Raw genomic sequence first — 15229 nt, 5'->3', positions numbered from 1 at the left:
AATCCTGTTTATTTTATATGTTTCAGCTTTGTAATCACTTTTTCCAAGCTGAGTTAGGTGCCTTTCCTCAATTTCTCATAATGATCTCTGCCTCAAGAAATTACTGCTTTTACCACTTGAGCTTATAATGATCTTTGAATATGCCTGCTTTCTCTTTGAAAACAATGACTACTGCTTGATCATCTTTGTATTCCCTAGTGTCTAGCATAATGCTTGGCATATATTAGATGCTCAAAAATGTTTGTTGAATAAATGAGTAAATGAGCAGTTAGAAGTCATAGCTGATAAAGTGGGATGCCTAGTAGATATTTTGTCTCAAAACAATCAAGGGATATAAAATAGAATAGGATAACTTTTGTCTGTTGAGAATTGGGAACTTGGGAACCAGTAGAGAGACTTTCTGTAGACTTAGAATATATTAAATCTCTGTTGACATTATTAGAGCTACTCCTGGAGGTAATGTGCTTCTGATTTATACATTCATTTCAGAATTTTCTGGTTTTAATTTGGCTTCTTGAGTAGAAAAATGAATACATATCTGGTCTATATTAATACTGGTCTGATTAGCAATTATATTTCTCACACAATTACATTTTGTATACTACACATTAATCTCCTGAATTTGAGTTTATTATCTATATTTTTTAGGGTTCAATCACCATGGACAAATTTTCCACTTTCTAGATCTGCCAAACTGAGTGGTGTGATCAGTACCAAGATCCCCTTCAGCCTTAAAATTTTGAATTTATATATTTTGTTTAATTGAAAAATTAAAATAAAAATTCAATCTTGTATTAATGTGGTATAAATCAAAATGCACAGGGACTGTAGAGAAATTATTGTGACAAATTCTATCAAATTTTATATTCCTTACACATAGTCTTGAGGGAAAAGAAAATTACATTTTTCTGAATCAAGGCATGTTAGGGAAACATGGAAACTGTACTATGAAATATGAAGAATGCAATGGAGGTACGAAGGAATACAGAACTGAGGCAAAGTAGTAGGTTTATTCCAAGTTTTAAAGTAGCTATATTTAACACTTTAGTATAAATCCTATTATTACAAATAACAACTGTCAAATCATTTTCTGGAAAATAATTGAAATGATGGACCTGGGAATCAACTGTCTGGGAAAGAAAATCACAAAGAAGTGAAGTGATTTAGAAGGTTCCCCCCCCCCACATAAATAACTAATCTGATAAACACTTTATAGAGTGGAAACGCATTAAGGCAGTTGCTTACTTGATTTTGCCCATTCTGTACCCTATGATATTGAATTGTTCAGGATCACTGAGCCCACATGCTGTAATGAGAATTATATATAATTTACTATATATATTTTCATATAATAAACTTTAAGCATATATTTATCTAGTAATAGCAGACACTAGTTTTTGCTAAGGAACTGATAAGTTATTATAATATAAATATTTATATATGTTACATATTATGTATATATTATTATACATATATACTTATATGTTCTGGATTTCAACTGAGTATCCCAAATTTTCATTATCTCATACCACCAGCATTGGAAACTCTAGTTTTTGTTTCCAGAACTGATTTATTAATCATAAGTTAACTATTAGTGGTAGGAGTTGCCAGTTTCTTGCCAAACACCCATTCACCCCTTTCTCTTTAGAACCCAAACTCTAATTTTAGGCTGGTTATATTGCTTCCTAATATAAAAAGCACATTGTCTTCCAGATATTTATGCAGCTAAGCTTGACCATTGGACTCAAATCTGTCCTTCAAAGAGAAATATTTGTGAGAGTTCTCTGAAAATTGCTGAAAGGGGATTGACTGAGCTGGAAGTTCAATATAGCCTCTCACTTTCTTCTTAGCCTATAGTCTGAAAATCAGCGGTAGTAGCTGGAGCACTAACAGCCATCTTGGGTTCTGGGATGATACAGAAGGTAGGAACTTGGATCCTTGAGAAAATTGTGGACCCACCATTCCTATCTGTAATTCCTAGCTTCAGACTTTTTCTGTGTGTGAGAGAAATAAAGTTCTATCTTCTTTGCCATTCATGTTTTTGTTGTTGCTGTCACTGTTAAGGAAGAATCCCAGTCAAGCCCAAACTTGTGCTCAAGAGGCTGGTTATGTCTGATGAAACCATACATCCACCACCTCTTATTGCCAGCTATTAGTATGTGTTGTTAAAGACAGTTGGAAATATATTCATTTTAACAAGGAATGACTTGTTAAACCCAAATATGACTAGGTAGTAATGCTCTTATTTCTATCTGTGAATTTGTGTCCATTCCAAATGAATCTCTGGAAGATTTGTTTTTTGTGTTGTGTCATTTTCTATTTTTATGTTAGGAGAGGCATTGAAAATCTGCCTTGTAGGAAATGTAACATCTTGCTTAGAATTGTGAATACAGTAGATTCTCCATTGCACAGAAACAGGGACAGCCTTATATTTCCTATGTGATACCCTTAAACAGTCTATTCATTCATTCAACATTTTGTTTTTGAGTAACTATTATGGGTCAAGTAAATTATGGGAAGGCTTTGCTATTTAGTCAGCTCATGCCTATTATCACATGGGACACTGTGAATTTGTAAAAGTTAGAAAAAAAGAAAAGAAAAAGATTGAACGGAATGAAAAAAGTCTAAAAATTTGTCCCAAAGAGTTGTCTTATTTTAAATTTTTTTCCCTGTGTTCAAAGACAGGACTGTAATCTACATTTCCCCAGATGACACCAACCTTTGAGTACAGATATTAATGTTAAATATTAATGCTCCAATTACAAGGGTTCATAGTTGCCATTACAAAATTTCTCAGTACTCCTGCCACAAAGTCTCCCAGTCTTTTTTGGAATCATAGGGGAAGGGTCTCCCATGTGCTGATGATCAACCTCTTCATATTATTCACCTACTGGCTGCTAAGGTGCTTGCAAGACTCTTAGCATTCTGCCTCAGGTCAGGGTCTTCCAGGAGAACACCCCTCTCCTGTGAAGATGCCATGTTCAAGTTCTCTCAGGTTACAAACCACCACACTGCCAAAGGATGCTGCATTCATGTTAAACTGCAAAGGGCTGGAAATTGACTTGTTCTGTGCAGAAATGAGAAAAGTTTTTCTCAAATCAGCTCTGCCACCTTGAAGTACTACCGTTTTTGCTCCTAAGTCTCCTAAGAACACATTTTTGTGTGTGTGTGTGCTTGCATTTATAGTCCTTCAGTATGTGGTCCTTTCTTATACTCAGTCTCTTGTGTTTCCACTGGAGGCTCCTGGGGTATGAAGTTTTATCCCAACAGGTCTTTATTCTCCCATATACATCAGCTCATGCTAACAGCTTGCAGGAAGGGCTACTGCCCCATCAGTTAATCAGACATAACCAAACCCTGAATCCTAGTTTGGGTTCAAATGGGAACTCTGCTATGTCAGGACATAACTTAGACTTTAGATGATTTTGATAAAGTTGAGAATAAAGCTGTAATTTCTTGATATTGTGTGTGTGTATTATATATGTGTGTACATATATACATACATGTATTACCATATCCCATAAAGCTTATAATTTGTATCAATACGGTATGCTTGAAACATAGGCAGTGCCATTTTCTCATTAAGTCATCTCTTTCAGTTGCAAAACTAATATGAGGAATGCCACATGCTATAACATGTATTTTACTTACTCTACATTTATCCAGATGTGAGTATGAGTAATGTACTTACAGTGTTCCCTTAAGCCACTATTTTCCTACATGCTAAAAAACCTTCTATACACAGTTTATACATTTTTTAATTTATTTAAAAGGTGACCTAATAGATTTTTCCCTTTTGCAGTCTCCCCTTAGTAAATGTATCTACTGTTACCATGAATAAAGGAGATACGAATGGGTGGAGGAGATATGGAGAGGTCAGCACTATTGTAGATAAACACAATGTGAAAACAAGGAACTACTCTTTAATTATTGGCATAGAAATAACGGCAAGAAACAAAATTACTTCCTGAACCACATTCTATCACCTGACTAGTTGCAAAGAGCTCGTTTTGCCTGTTTTAACCAAATGAAAATCTTAACCATCTGAATTTAGGGCTGTAGAGTAAATTATAACAACTCAGGATCCTTGACAGTAGTAATCACAGTACTAAAATGTTTATTTAGCTAGAAAGTGGTTAGAACCATTGAGAAATATTTTATCAGGTTAACAGATTAGAGAAAGAATAGAAATATATATATTTTTTAAAGGCACAAAATATCACAACATCTGAGAAGCCTAAGGTGTAAAGTGTATTCAGCACTACCAACTGTAATGGAAAGAAAATTCCAAAGCATGACAGTCCAGTGCAATTGTTAGTAGCACCTGTGGTAGGATTGAAGTTAAACAGAAAGAAATATAAGGCATTTGTTTAATCTATGATCTTGTAGAAAGAAGGGTCCCAACACAGTAGATTTTTCCTTTTAAGATTAGCCAGATGTGGTTCTTTCTAAGGGCATAGTGATGGAACCACAGAAGAGAGATCACAAATGATAGGACAGAATGGCAGACACAATAGAGTTATTTTTAAGACGGAGAGAAATCCATACAAACCTGACTCAAACAAAATACAAAAGCTGTTTCTTCTTCAGTCATTTATGCAGAAACTTGCACTAAATTAAAAGGTGTGATGCATATATTAGCAATTCCTATAGTCTGGTTCTTTTACTGCCCTGGCCTGTTTAGTAGAGACTATTTGGTCAGCACTGTCAATTATATGCTTTTTTCATCAGCCTGATGTTTGATCTGCACTCTGTCTAGAACTAACAGTAAAAGAGCCACACTCAGAAATTTAGGAAGTTTTGGTTGGCAATCAGGTGCTAACCCTCGTTTACGCTATGCGAGGTTTATATTTCATCTTAGAAACTAGCTGGGTGACTGTTGCTCTTTTTTGACAGCCAGCAAGAAGCTATGCCTTAGACCTGCTTGGCTGCTGTCCTGGGTAGAAGAGTTTGGCAGCCCTGGGGAGATGAAATTCTTCAGCTTCGGACCCGCCCAGAGTACTCCCTCTCAGCGACTACTCTGTTGCTATGAAACAAAAGACGAGGAAGGTGAGCGAAGCAGGAAGTCCCGCCTTTTAGCCCCAGTTGGCTTTGGCTCGGGCTCCCAATGCTCACGCCCACCCGCCCACTCCTTATTGGTCAGTTCCCTAGTGCCTGGCATCCTTTCTTCCATTTCCTTTCCCTTTTCCACTTTCTTCCTGGGTGAGTCCCGTCCCCCCATTTCCCTCCCAGTCCCTTTCTATTTGGGACGTGCCGCGAGCGGGCCTTCCTTTGGGGCCATTGTGTACTGTGGGAGACGTGGACTGGGTGGTAGTGCGAGAAGGACGGCCGCCTCCCGCCCATTGGCGCCGCCCGCTGTCGGGCAGTGCAAGGGCGCGTGGGATTGGCCCAGCGGCGCGCGGCCCCGCCCCCGGCTCCGCCCCGCTCCTGGGTCTCTCTGTGTGTGTATCCTACAGGGGTGGGGTATCCAGCGAGTGGTCTCCACCTCCGGCAAGTGCTGCTGCGGCGTCCCGCGGCCTCCCCGAGAATCAGGCGGGAGGGGAGAGCGGGTGTGGATTGGTCTTGACGGTAATTGTTGCGTTTCCCCGTCTCGGTGGTCTGTGCTCCGGGTTGCTCCTTCCTCGGGAACGTGCTTTTACGGCGATCACACACTCCCTGCCCCGGCTACCCACGCACCCTGGGCTCGTGCGTGTAAAGTAGGACCCGCGCACACTCGTGTCTCTGGACAGCTACAGCGCGGAAAGGCCGGGAGGGAAGGGGGCGCCGGGGAGGCTTGCCGCTTCTTTCCGGCCAGGGGGCCCTGGGGCAGTCAGCCGCGGGCCACGGAGGTCCAGGGGACAGCCCTGGCTTCCAGCTGCTGTCGCCGCCGCCGGCACAGTTTGAAGAGGGGTATTTAAAGACCGGAACCCGGGCTGGGCCGGGGGAGGAGGGAGAGGGAGTGAAGGGAGACGGGCGGCTGGGATTGCAGACATCCCGGGTGTGTGTGGGGGGGTGGGGGGGTGCGTCCGCCCGGGAGCTGAATGCGGGGCGCCCAAGACCGGTGGGTCTGCGGGCGCTGGAGGTGCGAGGGGCTACTCTGGCCTTTCTGTGTCCACCTTCCTCCCCCAGCTGAGGTCCGAGAGTGGCAGGGGAGGGTCCTGAACGAGGAGGGGGCACAGACGTCCCGAAACAAAGCTTTGGACCCCCACTCCCCTTGAGTGAGACGAGAGGAAAGGAGCGAAATAAGTGAACTCTCTTCTCCTTTCTGTACCCGCTCTTGTCAGTTTCTCACCCCTCTTTTTTTAGTGGGTTATTTGTTGGTTTATTTGGCTCTTAACTTGGGGCTAACTCCTTACCACGTTGGTTTAAAGAACTGTGTGTTCGTGTGTCCGTGTTCCCGTATCCGTACTTGTTGGTTTTAGCCGGGAAAATCCGAGTCCTAAGCCTTTGTTGACAACAGATATGTCCCTTGTGCTCCTGTAGAATAATCTTTACGTTTATATAACTCGGTGAAATCTAACAGAGTGAAAGTGAGGTTTTCAAGTGAGGCTCCCAAAATGTTTTCTGGGAGCTTTAGTTCTAGTGTACATTGAATTGAGATTAAGGCAGGGATGGGGAGAACATTGTGTTCTTATCTAGTTGGAGGAAACCTCTGTAAGTTGTTTGTTTTGTTTGTTTGTTTGTTTCGGTTATGAGTTGGCTATTAATCAAGGCTTTGCTACGTGAAATTCGAGAAGGATGTATCTTTAACTCTTAGTGCCCCAAAAGGTTACTGTTTGTTGTGTGTACAGATTGAGAGTGCAAATTCATTGCTATTGAGAAGTTGAATCTGGGAACCTGGGATTTTGTTCTCACTGATGGAGAATGTAGTGGGTACAGATTAACCTGTTCAGTTTTCTGCTGGATAAACATTTTCATGACCGACTAACTTTTTTTTTCTTAATCTGCCTTTCAAAGAACTAAGGTTCCAGATGGCAAATTCTATGAATGGCAGAAACCCTGGTGGTCGAGGAGGAAACCCCCGAAAAGGACGGATTTTGGGTATTATTGATGCTATTCAGGATGCAGTTGGACCTCCTAAGCAAGCAGCAGCGGATCGCAGGACTGTGGAGAAAACTTGGAAACTCATGGACAAAGTGGTAAGTTCTGTATGCTTGTGCCTCTGTGTAGCCTTATTTGCCCTGGATATGGTTTCCTCTTGTATGGTTTTATTTGTACCATCAATTAATATTATTGTTACCCTTAATTAATAATTATTGTTATGGCAACGGTCTTTTGACTTGGATTGACCATTTTCCTTGCATCCACTCTGTGTGTTTTAAAAAGTTGGATTCAGAGCAAAGACTTGTTTTTTTTTTACCTTTTGTCCTACTCTTCAAGGTTCAAAGTTCCTCTATATGACTCAGATATGCAAAGTTTTTACTGTTGGCTGCCCTTTGTTAGTACATGGCCATAGAATAGTTTGGAAGTGTTTGCTCTGTCTTATATGAGGTTGTGTTTCTGTTAAATAACAAACGAGTGCAAACCAGTGTTTTAAGAAAACCCTCTGAGGGACCACTCATGACAACCACAATGCATGACGCTGAGAATATTTACTAGAGGAAGAACCAGATTAGTCCTTAAGTGAGGAAGCAGTATTTGAGAGAGTTTCCATTTTCATCTGTGAGAATTCATCTTCATTAAGAAACTTTTCGTTGTTGCTGTTAATGGTAGAGTTACAGTTTCTTTTATCTATTCCATTTGAAACAGGAAACCTTTTCGACTGCACATTGTTTATTGTGAAAGGAAAATTTATGATGGAGGTGGTGGGGCTGAGAGTATCAGAAACCTCTGTGGTTTCTGCATGTTGCTTTCAGATGAATAATAATTTTACAAGAAGAAGTCAAGCTGGATGTCAGTACCCCGAGAAGTCTAGGCAACCTGAATATTTTACTGGAGTCTACTGAGAAACTAGCTGTCAGTGTCCTAGCTTACTAAGTAGGATTATGAAATAAATATGATTAAGATGTAGCTTGCTGCTGTGCAGAATTAATAGTTCTTGTTTTTGAAGCAGTATTACTGTCCCCTGCATATTGGTAAATGTTTGTAGCAACATCTGGTTTCATTTCATAGATATTTGGGGCTAATTATGAATTTAGTTGATACAGGGCTCTTGATATCTTTGTGACTGCAGAAATGGAGGTTTAAAAAAATATCCTTTGTAGGGATGTGCTAAAGCCTCCATGAAATCATATAGTAGCAGTCGCCTTTAGTTTGGCCTGTAACTGTGTATGAATATTTGCCACAAAAAGCCACTGTCAGTGTGGTATTCGCGGTATAGGAAGGTGATAAGATTTGCTTTATTTTCATTTATCTGTATGTGAAGTACAGATGGATAGATGAATGATAGGCCTGCCATTCTAGGGCTGGTGATGCTAAATGCAGAGTCAGAAAATTTTTGCCAGATAAATATCCTTAGTTTTGGGCTTCATTGTGACCTATTTAAGCTTCTGCCAGTTTATTCAAATTGTGATATTAAAATGCTCCAGACAGAATGATGTCATAGTGTCAGAACATTGCAACTTGCTGCTTGAGGTCAGGTTTGGATTTTAGCGTTGGACACTTAAGAATGAGGGGTATATTTGGCAGGCACAAGACTAACTGTCTTTACTTTTCTAAAGAAAATGCAATTGAAGGTCACTCTCATTGCCTAAATCATTAGTTGGGCATAAGAGAAGGAATTCATGGTTTTTCCCCAGCTTACCTGTTATATGAGTGGGCAACACATGGGTCAGATTCTACCAAGGAGCTGCCGCTCCCTCCCTATCCCCTTATGTGAGAGGTCATAATTTGTATGTGAGTGAATGTTAGCACAGCAAATAAAAAAGACTGATATCAGGAAGTGGTGAGCTATAGTTAATATAAAGTCATTATTTTTCAAACATTAAAGAATATATTCATAATTTTGGTTTGTAACTGATTGTTAACATAAGTTTTATCCACTTCTAATTATTTCACCATGGGTTATGGTAAAATAGATGGTTTTGTGATAGTTAAGCCTCTGCCATTGTTTATTTTATTAACCCTTTTGTGGGTTCGGGTTTAGCCTCTCCAGTTGAGAAGCTTGACTCATAAGGAAAACTATTATTGAAAGTCTCTACTTAGTGGAATGGGGGTAACGGTGTTGGCAAAGGTGCATTGGTATGACTTTGCCTATTTGTCTTCATTATTTGTCAAGAATGAAAATGATTGTGTTCATTTATGAATGCATCCAGGGGCTTTGTGGAGGGAAAGCACATAAATCGCTATAAAAGACTTCAGGATGTTTATCACTACTCTATCACACAGTAATAAAAAGGCATTGATAATTACTAACTGAAAATATAATTGTGTAATGCAGAAGCATCCCTCACATGTGTTTACCTTTTTTTTCTTTGTCAGTGGTGAAGGAGGTGGTTCTCAACATTGTCCTGGTGATTACATCAGGATATTTATTATGAGTCCAAAAGTTAATCCCTTGATGTATCACCTGTTTTATAAAATAACAGCAATAGCCTGAGTTTAGCTTGCGAATAACAGTAAATAGTAACTTTCAAGTCTAGCTGGTGGTTACCTGAAAGGCAGGGTTAGGTGTTTAGTTAGCATTTTTTTTCTTTAGGAAGCCTCTTCAACAAAGGCAGATCTTAGAAGGATAAATATGAAACAAACTTTTAAGTTCGGTATGTTGCAGCTACCTACAAAGTAAAAGAACTTATTTTACAGGGGATATGAAGCAGTCTCAGACTATAGGAGAAATACCCAGTAAGTGCGTAGTTTTACCATTCCCTGGCCTCTAGAATTTAAAAAGTCAACTGAGACTCCAGTTCCAACTAATTGTTATGTTTTCAGAGGGCAGACTTCTGTACAAGGTCACTGAGAGTAGGAGGGAGTCATTGCTCAGTTGTGTTTTTTTGGTGAGATGTTAAGTGTTCTGTAACCAAACGTCAGTTTACTGAGAAAAAGAATGGTAGCATATACCAAAGCATCGCATTGAGACATGTTTTCTGGCCTTAGCTCGATGTGTCAGTTTATGTCAATAGCTAAGCCCAAACTCTTCTGGTCCCTGGATGCCTGTTTGATGCAGTGACAGAACTATTACTCATGAATATATATATCCAGGTTCAAATATACCTGAAATATGGAGTCTGTTTCAAAACTATTACAGAGATGGGTTTCTTAAACACTTAATCAACATGTAATGAGGGCCTACTATGTTCCTACTAAGTGCTTGATACTAGGATACAAAGCTAGGTAAGATGTGTATAACTCTGCCTCTGACCTGTCAAGGAACTCAGACACCAACATCAGAGCCAGGCATATAAATGGTAATTTATTATTTATATTATATTTATTAGGTAATTGCCATATAGTATGGACAAGACTGTAATACAGACCTATGGGAAGTACAGTGGGAGCAAAGTGAAGAAGAACCTCCTTGTTTTTCTGGCTACTGTTCAGACAGTTGTCTGTCTGGATTCTGCTGCACACTACCTTTAGGATAGCATTATTGTACTCTTGTTGGAAATGCTGAGGTGAGGGTAAGGAAATGATTATTATTCAGTATGGGAGGAATGATAATTTATTAATGTGAGGTTCCTGAGCATGGTTTTCACAAGCGTCTTAGCCAGGTGATGGAAAATGGAAGAAACAGTTTTCAATCTAATAGATGCTAAATGTACTGAGCTTACATGGATGTTCAGGAAATTAGAAAAGAGTTAATTGATGCCAAAGAGCAAAGCAAGTTGAGTACCTGCCTATGTTTTGTCTTGCTGTCCTTGTCGTTTATTTGAAATTACATCACTGAAAGAGTTTTAAAAGCATTTAAAAAGTGATGATGCCAAATAGCCTTTTCCTGCCTTTTACCCTTAGTACGTTCAGTACATTTGTCAAGCTTGGAGTGTAATTCATTCTCCATCTTTATAATTTTACTGCAACTATAATATATCTTAAAGGTTGTCAATCAAAGATGCTTGGAATACATGCAGCTACTTTAACAACTAATAGTCGGTATACTTTTCTAAGATGAATTCTTCATACCTCTGAAAAATATTATATGTGGGATAAAATGTAGGTTTTGGATGCCTGTTGTTTGTGTTTTTTGGGTTTGAGATATCACTGTCCTTGGGCCCTTGGAATAGGGAATGTCATTTATTTGAATTATTCTTCATGTATTTCCTTTACTCCAGTGAAGTTCTTCCATGTTAGCAGAATCATGGGCACTATTAGACTTGGGTAGATGATAACACATTAAGTGTCTGAACATTTTTGTTTAATACTGAGATTTTGAACTTGTGCTTGGCTAAATGAAGTGATCCCAAAGTGCTCCTTTCCACTTTCAGGGAAAACTTTTGGTAAAGTAAAAGATTTAAAGGAATCCTACCAAGTTACCTTGGTTTATCCTTGTGACATAGGACATTCATTTAACAGAAGGCTTAATCAGTTAGTCATCTTTTCAACTCTTATAAAATCTTTATAATTCAGATTATAAATCAGCTCTTCCTTTCTTCAAAGTTCCTCTATATGCTGTCTGTTGATTTCACCATTCATTTATCAAATTCCATCTATGGAAAGACAGAGATTTATAAATACCCATTCCATTCTGTGTAGTATAGTGTATTCTACATACTCTAGAATGTAGTAAATGCTGTAATGGGGTGTAAATAAAGTGCTGTAACATAGGATATGGTGGGGGAGAATGTGCTTGCTGCGGGGTGAAGAGTCGATAAGGAACACAGCATGGTAGAGGTGTTATCCAGCTACTCTTTCAAGGATGTTTTGGATTCCAGTGACGTGCAGAACACACCAGGCTGAAGGAATGTGGGTAAAGGGAGATTGTTGAGAAGGTAAGTTAGAGAAAGATGAAGAGGCTTTCTGCTCTTTCAAGGAGTCTGGACTTTATTCGGTGGAAGAGAAATGTTAAAACCTAAAGCGGAGTGTGAAAAACAGTTAAGGCTATGCTCTGGTAGATTACTCTCTTGACTCTACAAAAGATGGGTTAAGAGAAAAACTTAAAAGTAGGAGTAGTGATCAAGAGGAATTAAAATGGACTGGGCAAGAAATAATGAAGGGCTGAGCTAGAGAATTGAGAGTTGATATATCAAGTGTAGGTTCAAATGTGGGAGGCATTTTGGAGGTAAAATTTACAGGTCCTGGTGACCCTTTAGAGATAGAGGATGAAAGAGAAGGTGAAGTGAAAGTGACTCGAGGTTTTTAGCCTGAAGGCAGTGATGCTGTTAATGAGATAGGAACATAGTAAGAAAAAGAGGAAGCTTGGGAGCTGGGGCATAAGTTTGTTTTTGGCCATGTTGAGTTTGACATGCCAGAGTGAGATCCATTTTGAAGTCAGAAAGTTGAATGTGCAGTTAAAGAGAGAAGTTGAAACTGGAGACATATGTTTGGTAGATATGCCCACAGAGGTAGTATTTCAAGCTGTAGACCAGTAAGAGATTTGCAATGCAGAGTAGAAGATGAGAGTCAGAGAAAAAGTCAAGAGACTGGTGTTTTGTCTGTGTGTGGGGTTGTACTTAGATGGCGGTGAAGGAGAGAGAATCCTGTAAAAAACAGTGATGAGAGAGGTAGGAAAAGAATTAGGGCAGGTTGATTTCTTGGGTAGAGACAGCTTCAATTAAGGAGATAGTTTCCAATTCTGAGAAAACCAAATTCAAATCCAAATGGAGAAAACCAAGCAGGATGAAAATTTAAGAAGTCACTGAGTTTCTTGAGTAGAGGCCATTGTTGACCTTTCAGAGTAGTTTCATTTAGGTAATGGGGCTAGATTAGAAAGAATGTGTGGATAACGTAACAGTTGTTCTCTAAGTGTGACAACTGGTGAAAAGGAAGAAAGTTCTGATAGATAGCTTGAGGGTTTGAGCAGAGCATAACTTTGTGTGTGCGTGGTGCGAAAGGAGAGGTTCATAGATTGAGGAGAAGGGATGCAGGTGGGGAGTGATTTAAAATGTAAAGGAAGAAGAAATAATAAAGTATCATCCTAGATTACAATGTGGCAGGGAAAGGCTAAGAACAAGAAGAGTAAACCTTGGTAGATAACTTCTACTTAGATAAGAGGGAAGTAAGGAAATGTACAGAGTTTTGAGGGAATTTGTAAATTTTATGTTGGGTTGTCAGGAAGTGATTTAAGGAATAACATTTGTAATGTTTAAACCACATTTTAAAATTGTATAGAATAAAAATAGACTATTTTAATCAGTCTTCTAGCAGTTAAGTGGGTAAATAAGTAAAACATTGAGATGGAAATAAGTTCTTATCCTGTATATTAATTAAGATCATTTAAGAAACATGCTGTGACTTAAATGGTGCCACAATACTATTTATATCCACTCTGCTTGGGCATATGGGTAAATTGTTGTTGTTGTTGTTTTTGTTTGTTAGTATTTGTAAATTGCTGATATTTTCCTAGTAATGAAGCATTTTGAAAATAACTGACCAAATTTTTAGCTCTTTAACATACTAATATTTAAATAATTGTTAAGCTCACTCATGCTATCTTCCAATAGTAATAACAAAAATAGTTATTAAAGTAAATGTTCTACCCATTCAGATACTGCATCAGCTGAGTACTGCTGATACATTAATTCCCTATCAGGAGGACCGAGCTGGGCTTATTACTGTTTGCTGCTTTCCTGCACAAAACACTCCAGACTTTTACAGAGTTTCAGGTAGTGTAAAGAACTTTAGGAGCTGAAAGAACTCTTAAGGATGCTCAACAGAGCGGTCAGTGCCCTTGGTCTAATTCTCATATGTTGGCAATATCTGCAGAGTGGTATAATATAAAATATGGGAGGAAGAGAGGTACCAAGAAGTACTGAGTACCAACTATGTGCTAGGTACTGCGAAGAGCACTTTACATTTCCTCTTCAAAGAATCATAACATCCTCAGAGTTTTCTAGAAGAAACTGGCCCAAAGTAGTAAAGCTAATAAATGGTAGCACGAGATCCTAGGTTTGATGATTCTAGCATCTGTGTTCATAGTATGAAGATTCAAGCACAGCATTATTCCATGGAATATATGATTCTTCCCCCTTCCATGAGAAGGGAATCAAAAGACTATTTACCCCCTAATATTTGATATGATCAAATTCTTCTCTAAACTTTGTACTCACTTATCTAGATTTATTCACTATAGGTATGGTTATCCTATTTGTAATATTATCTTCTTCTGAGAAGTTCTTTCTTTGTTCCTTTCCTCCTTCTACACCTTCTTTCCTCCATCAAGTATTTATTGTGCATCTACTGTATGCAAGATTCTATGTTAGGTGAAGGAAACAGACAAGTAAGAGATATGCCTCCACCTTTAAGGAAGACCAGTTTTCATTTGGAAGGAAGATAGTGAACAAATGATTTTGTCTGTGTGTGGGGGTAAAATTTACAGGTCCTGTTGACCCTTTTCACGTACATTAAAATATATTTGACCATATCAAAGCAAAGGCACAAATATAAACACAGGATTTGCTAGTGCTATAACAATTTCCAATTGATATTTTAATTACAGCTAATCAATTATTTAATGATGCTTATATTTAAAGAAAGCTTTTAAAGAAAGCTTCATTGAAAACCATAAATGATTTGGTAGTTGCCCCCAAATCCTACCTGAATTAATATACTAGATTCATAACCAGTTTTATATGCTAACCTTCTAGTTTTCCCCAATTAATATTTTATGTAGAGTTTTGATTATTTTTATACTTTTTACATTTTATACTGTATACATATATATATATATACTTTTATGTACTTAGGATGATTTGCTAAATTAAAGTGGGAAGAACTCAACTCATGGATGCTTTTTATCATAATAATATAGTTCTGTGTAATTGCATTAAGGAACCTCTTAAAACATTTACGTGAGGAGCACAGACAAGGGATTCTTTCAAGCTTTTCCTACTGTTGTTAAAAATGGGGTATTTCACTTCGTGGGTACATTGCTTGGTTTAATATAACTGAAGCCTCCATGAAGTGAGGTGTGCTTTATAATGAAAGTCTGTTATAATCTAGGCACAATTCCTTACTGTTGAAGTTTCCATTTGCTTCAGTAGAATTTCTTTCATATATTTCAGGGGCTGGGGTGAACCTAGGAAATATGTTAGCTGACCTAATACCTTTTTGTTAACTTTTGACTGCAAGTTTTAATTAAGGCACAGTGGGGAAAATCTTTAAATACAGGAGTATTCCAAGAATAATTAATGGCTTTGGAAATTGTTATAGCACTAGCAGA

At 38.5% G+C, this 15229-nt stretch overlaps 1 protein-coding gene across 2 annotated transcripts in view; it reads left to right on the top strand.

Moving 5' to 3' along the window:
* Nucleotides 1-5433: 5433 nt before the first annotated feature.
* CBLB (Cbl proto-oncogene B) overlaps nt 5434-15229 on the top strand; it is a 224003-nt gene continuing 214207 nt past the window's right edge. The window contains exons 1-2 of one of the 2 annotated variants that reach the window (XM_045902809.3): nt 5434-5568; nt 6937-7118. In XM_045902809.3, coding sequence (XP_045758765.1) covers nt 6951-7118 — 168 coding nt within the window. In that variant the 5' untranslated portion in view covers nt 5434-5568; nt 6937-6950. Of the gene's footprint in view, nt 5569-5757; nt 5890-6936; nt 7119-15229 lie in introns of those variants that run through there. The other variant, XM_045902811.3, reaches the window with a different exon arrangement.

Source organism: Mirounga angustirostris, unplaced genomic scaffold (genome assembly GCF_029215605.1).
Source record: "Mirounga angustirostris isolate CCGP_5_RB_7025 unplaced genomic scaffold, mMirAng1.0.hap1 SCAF_1, whole genome shotgun sequence".
In the NCBI taxonomy this organism is placed as follows: domain Eukaryota; kingdom Metazoa; phylum Chordata; class Mammalia; order Carnivora; family Phocidae; genus Mirounga; species Mirounga angustirostris.
The sequence above is the reverse complement of the archived record's forward strand: the minus strand, read 5'-3'. Positions and strand labels throughout refer to the sequence as shown.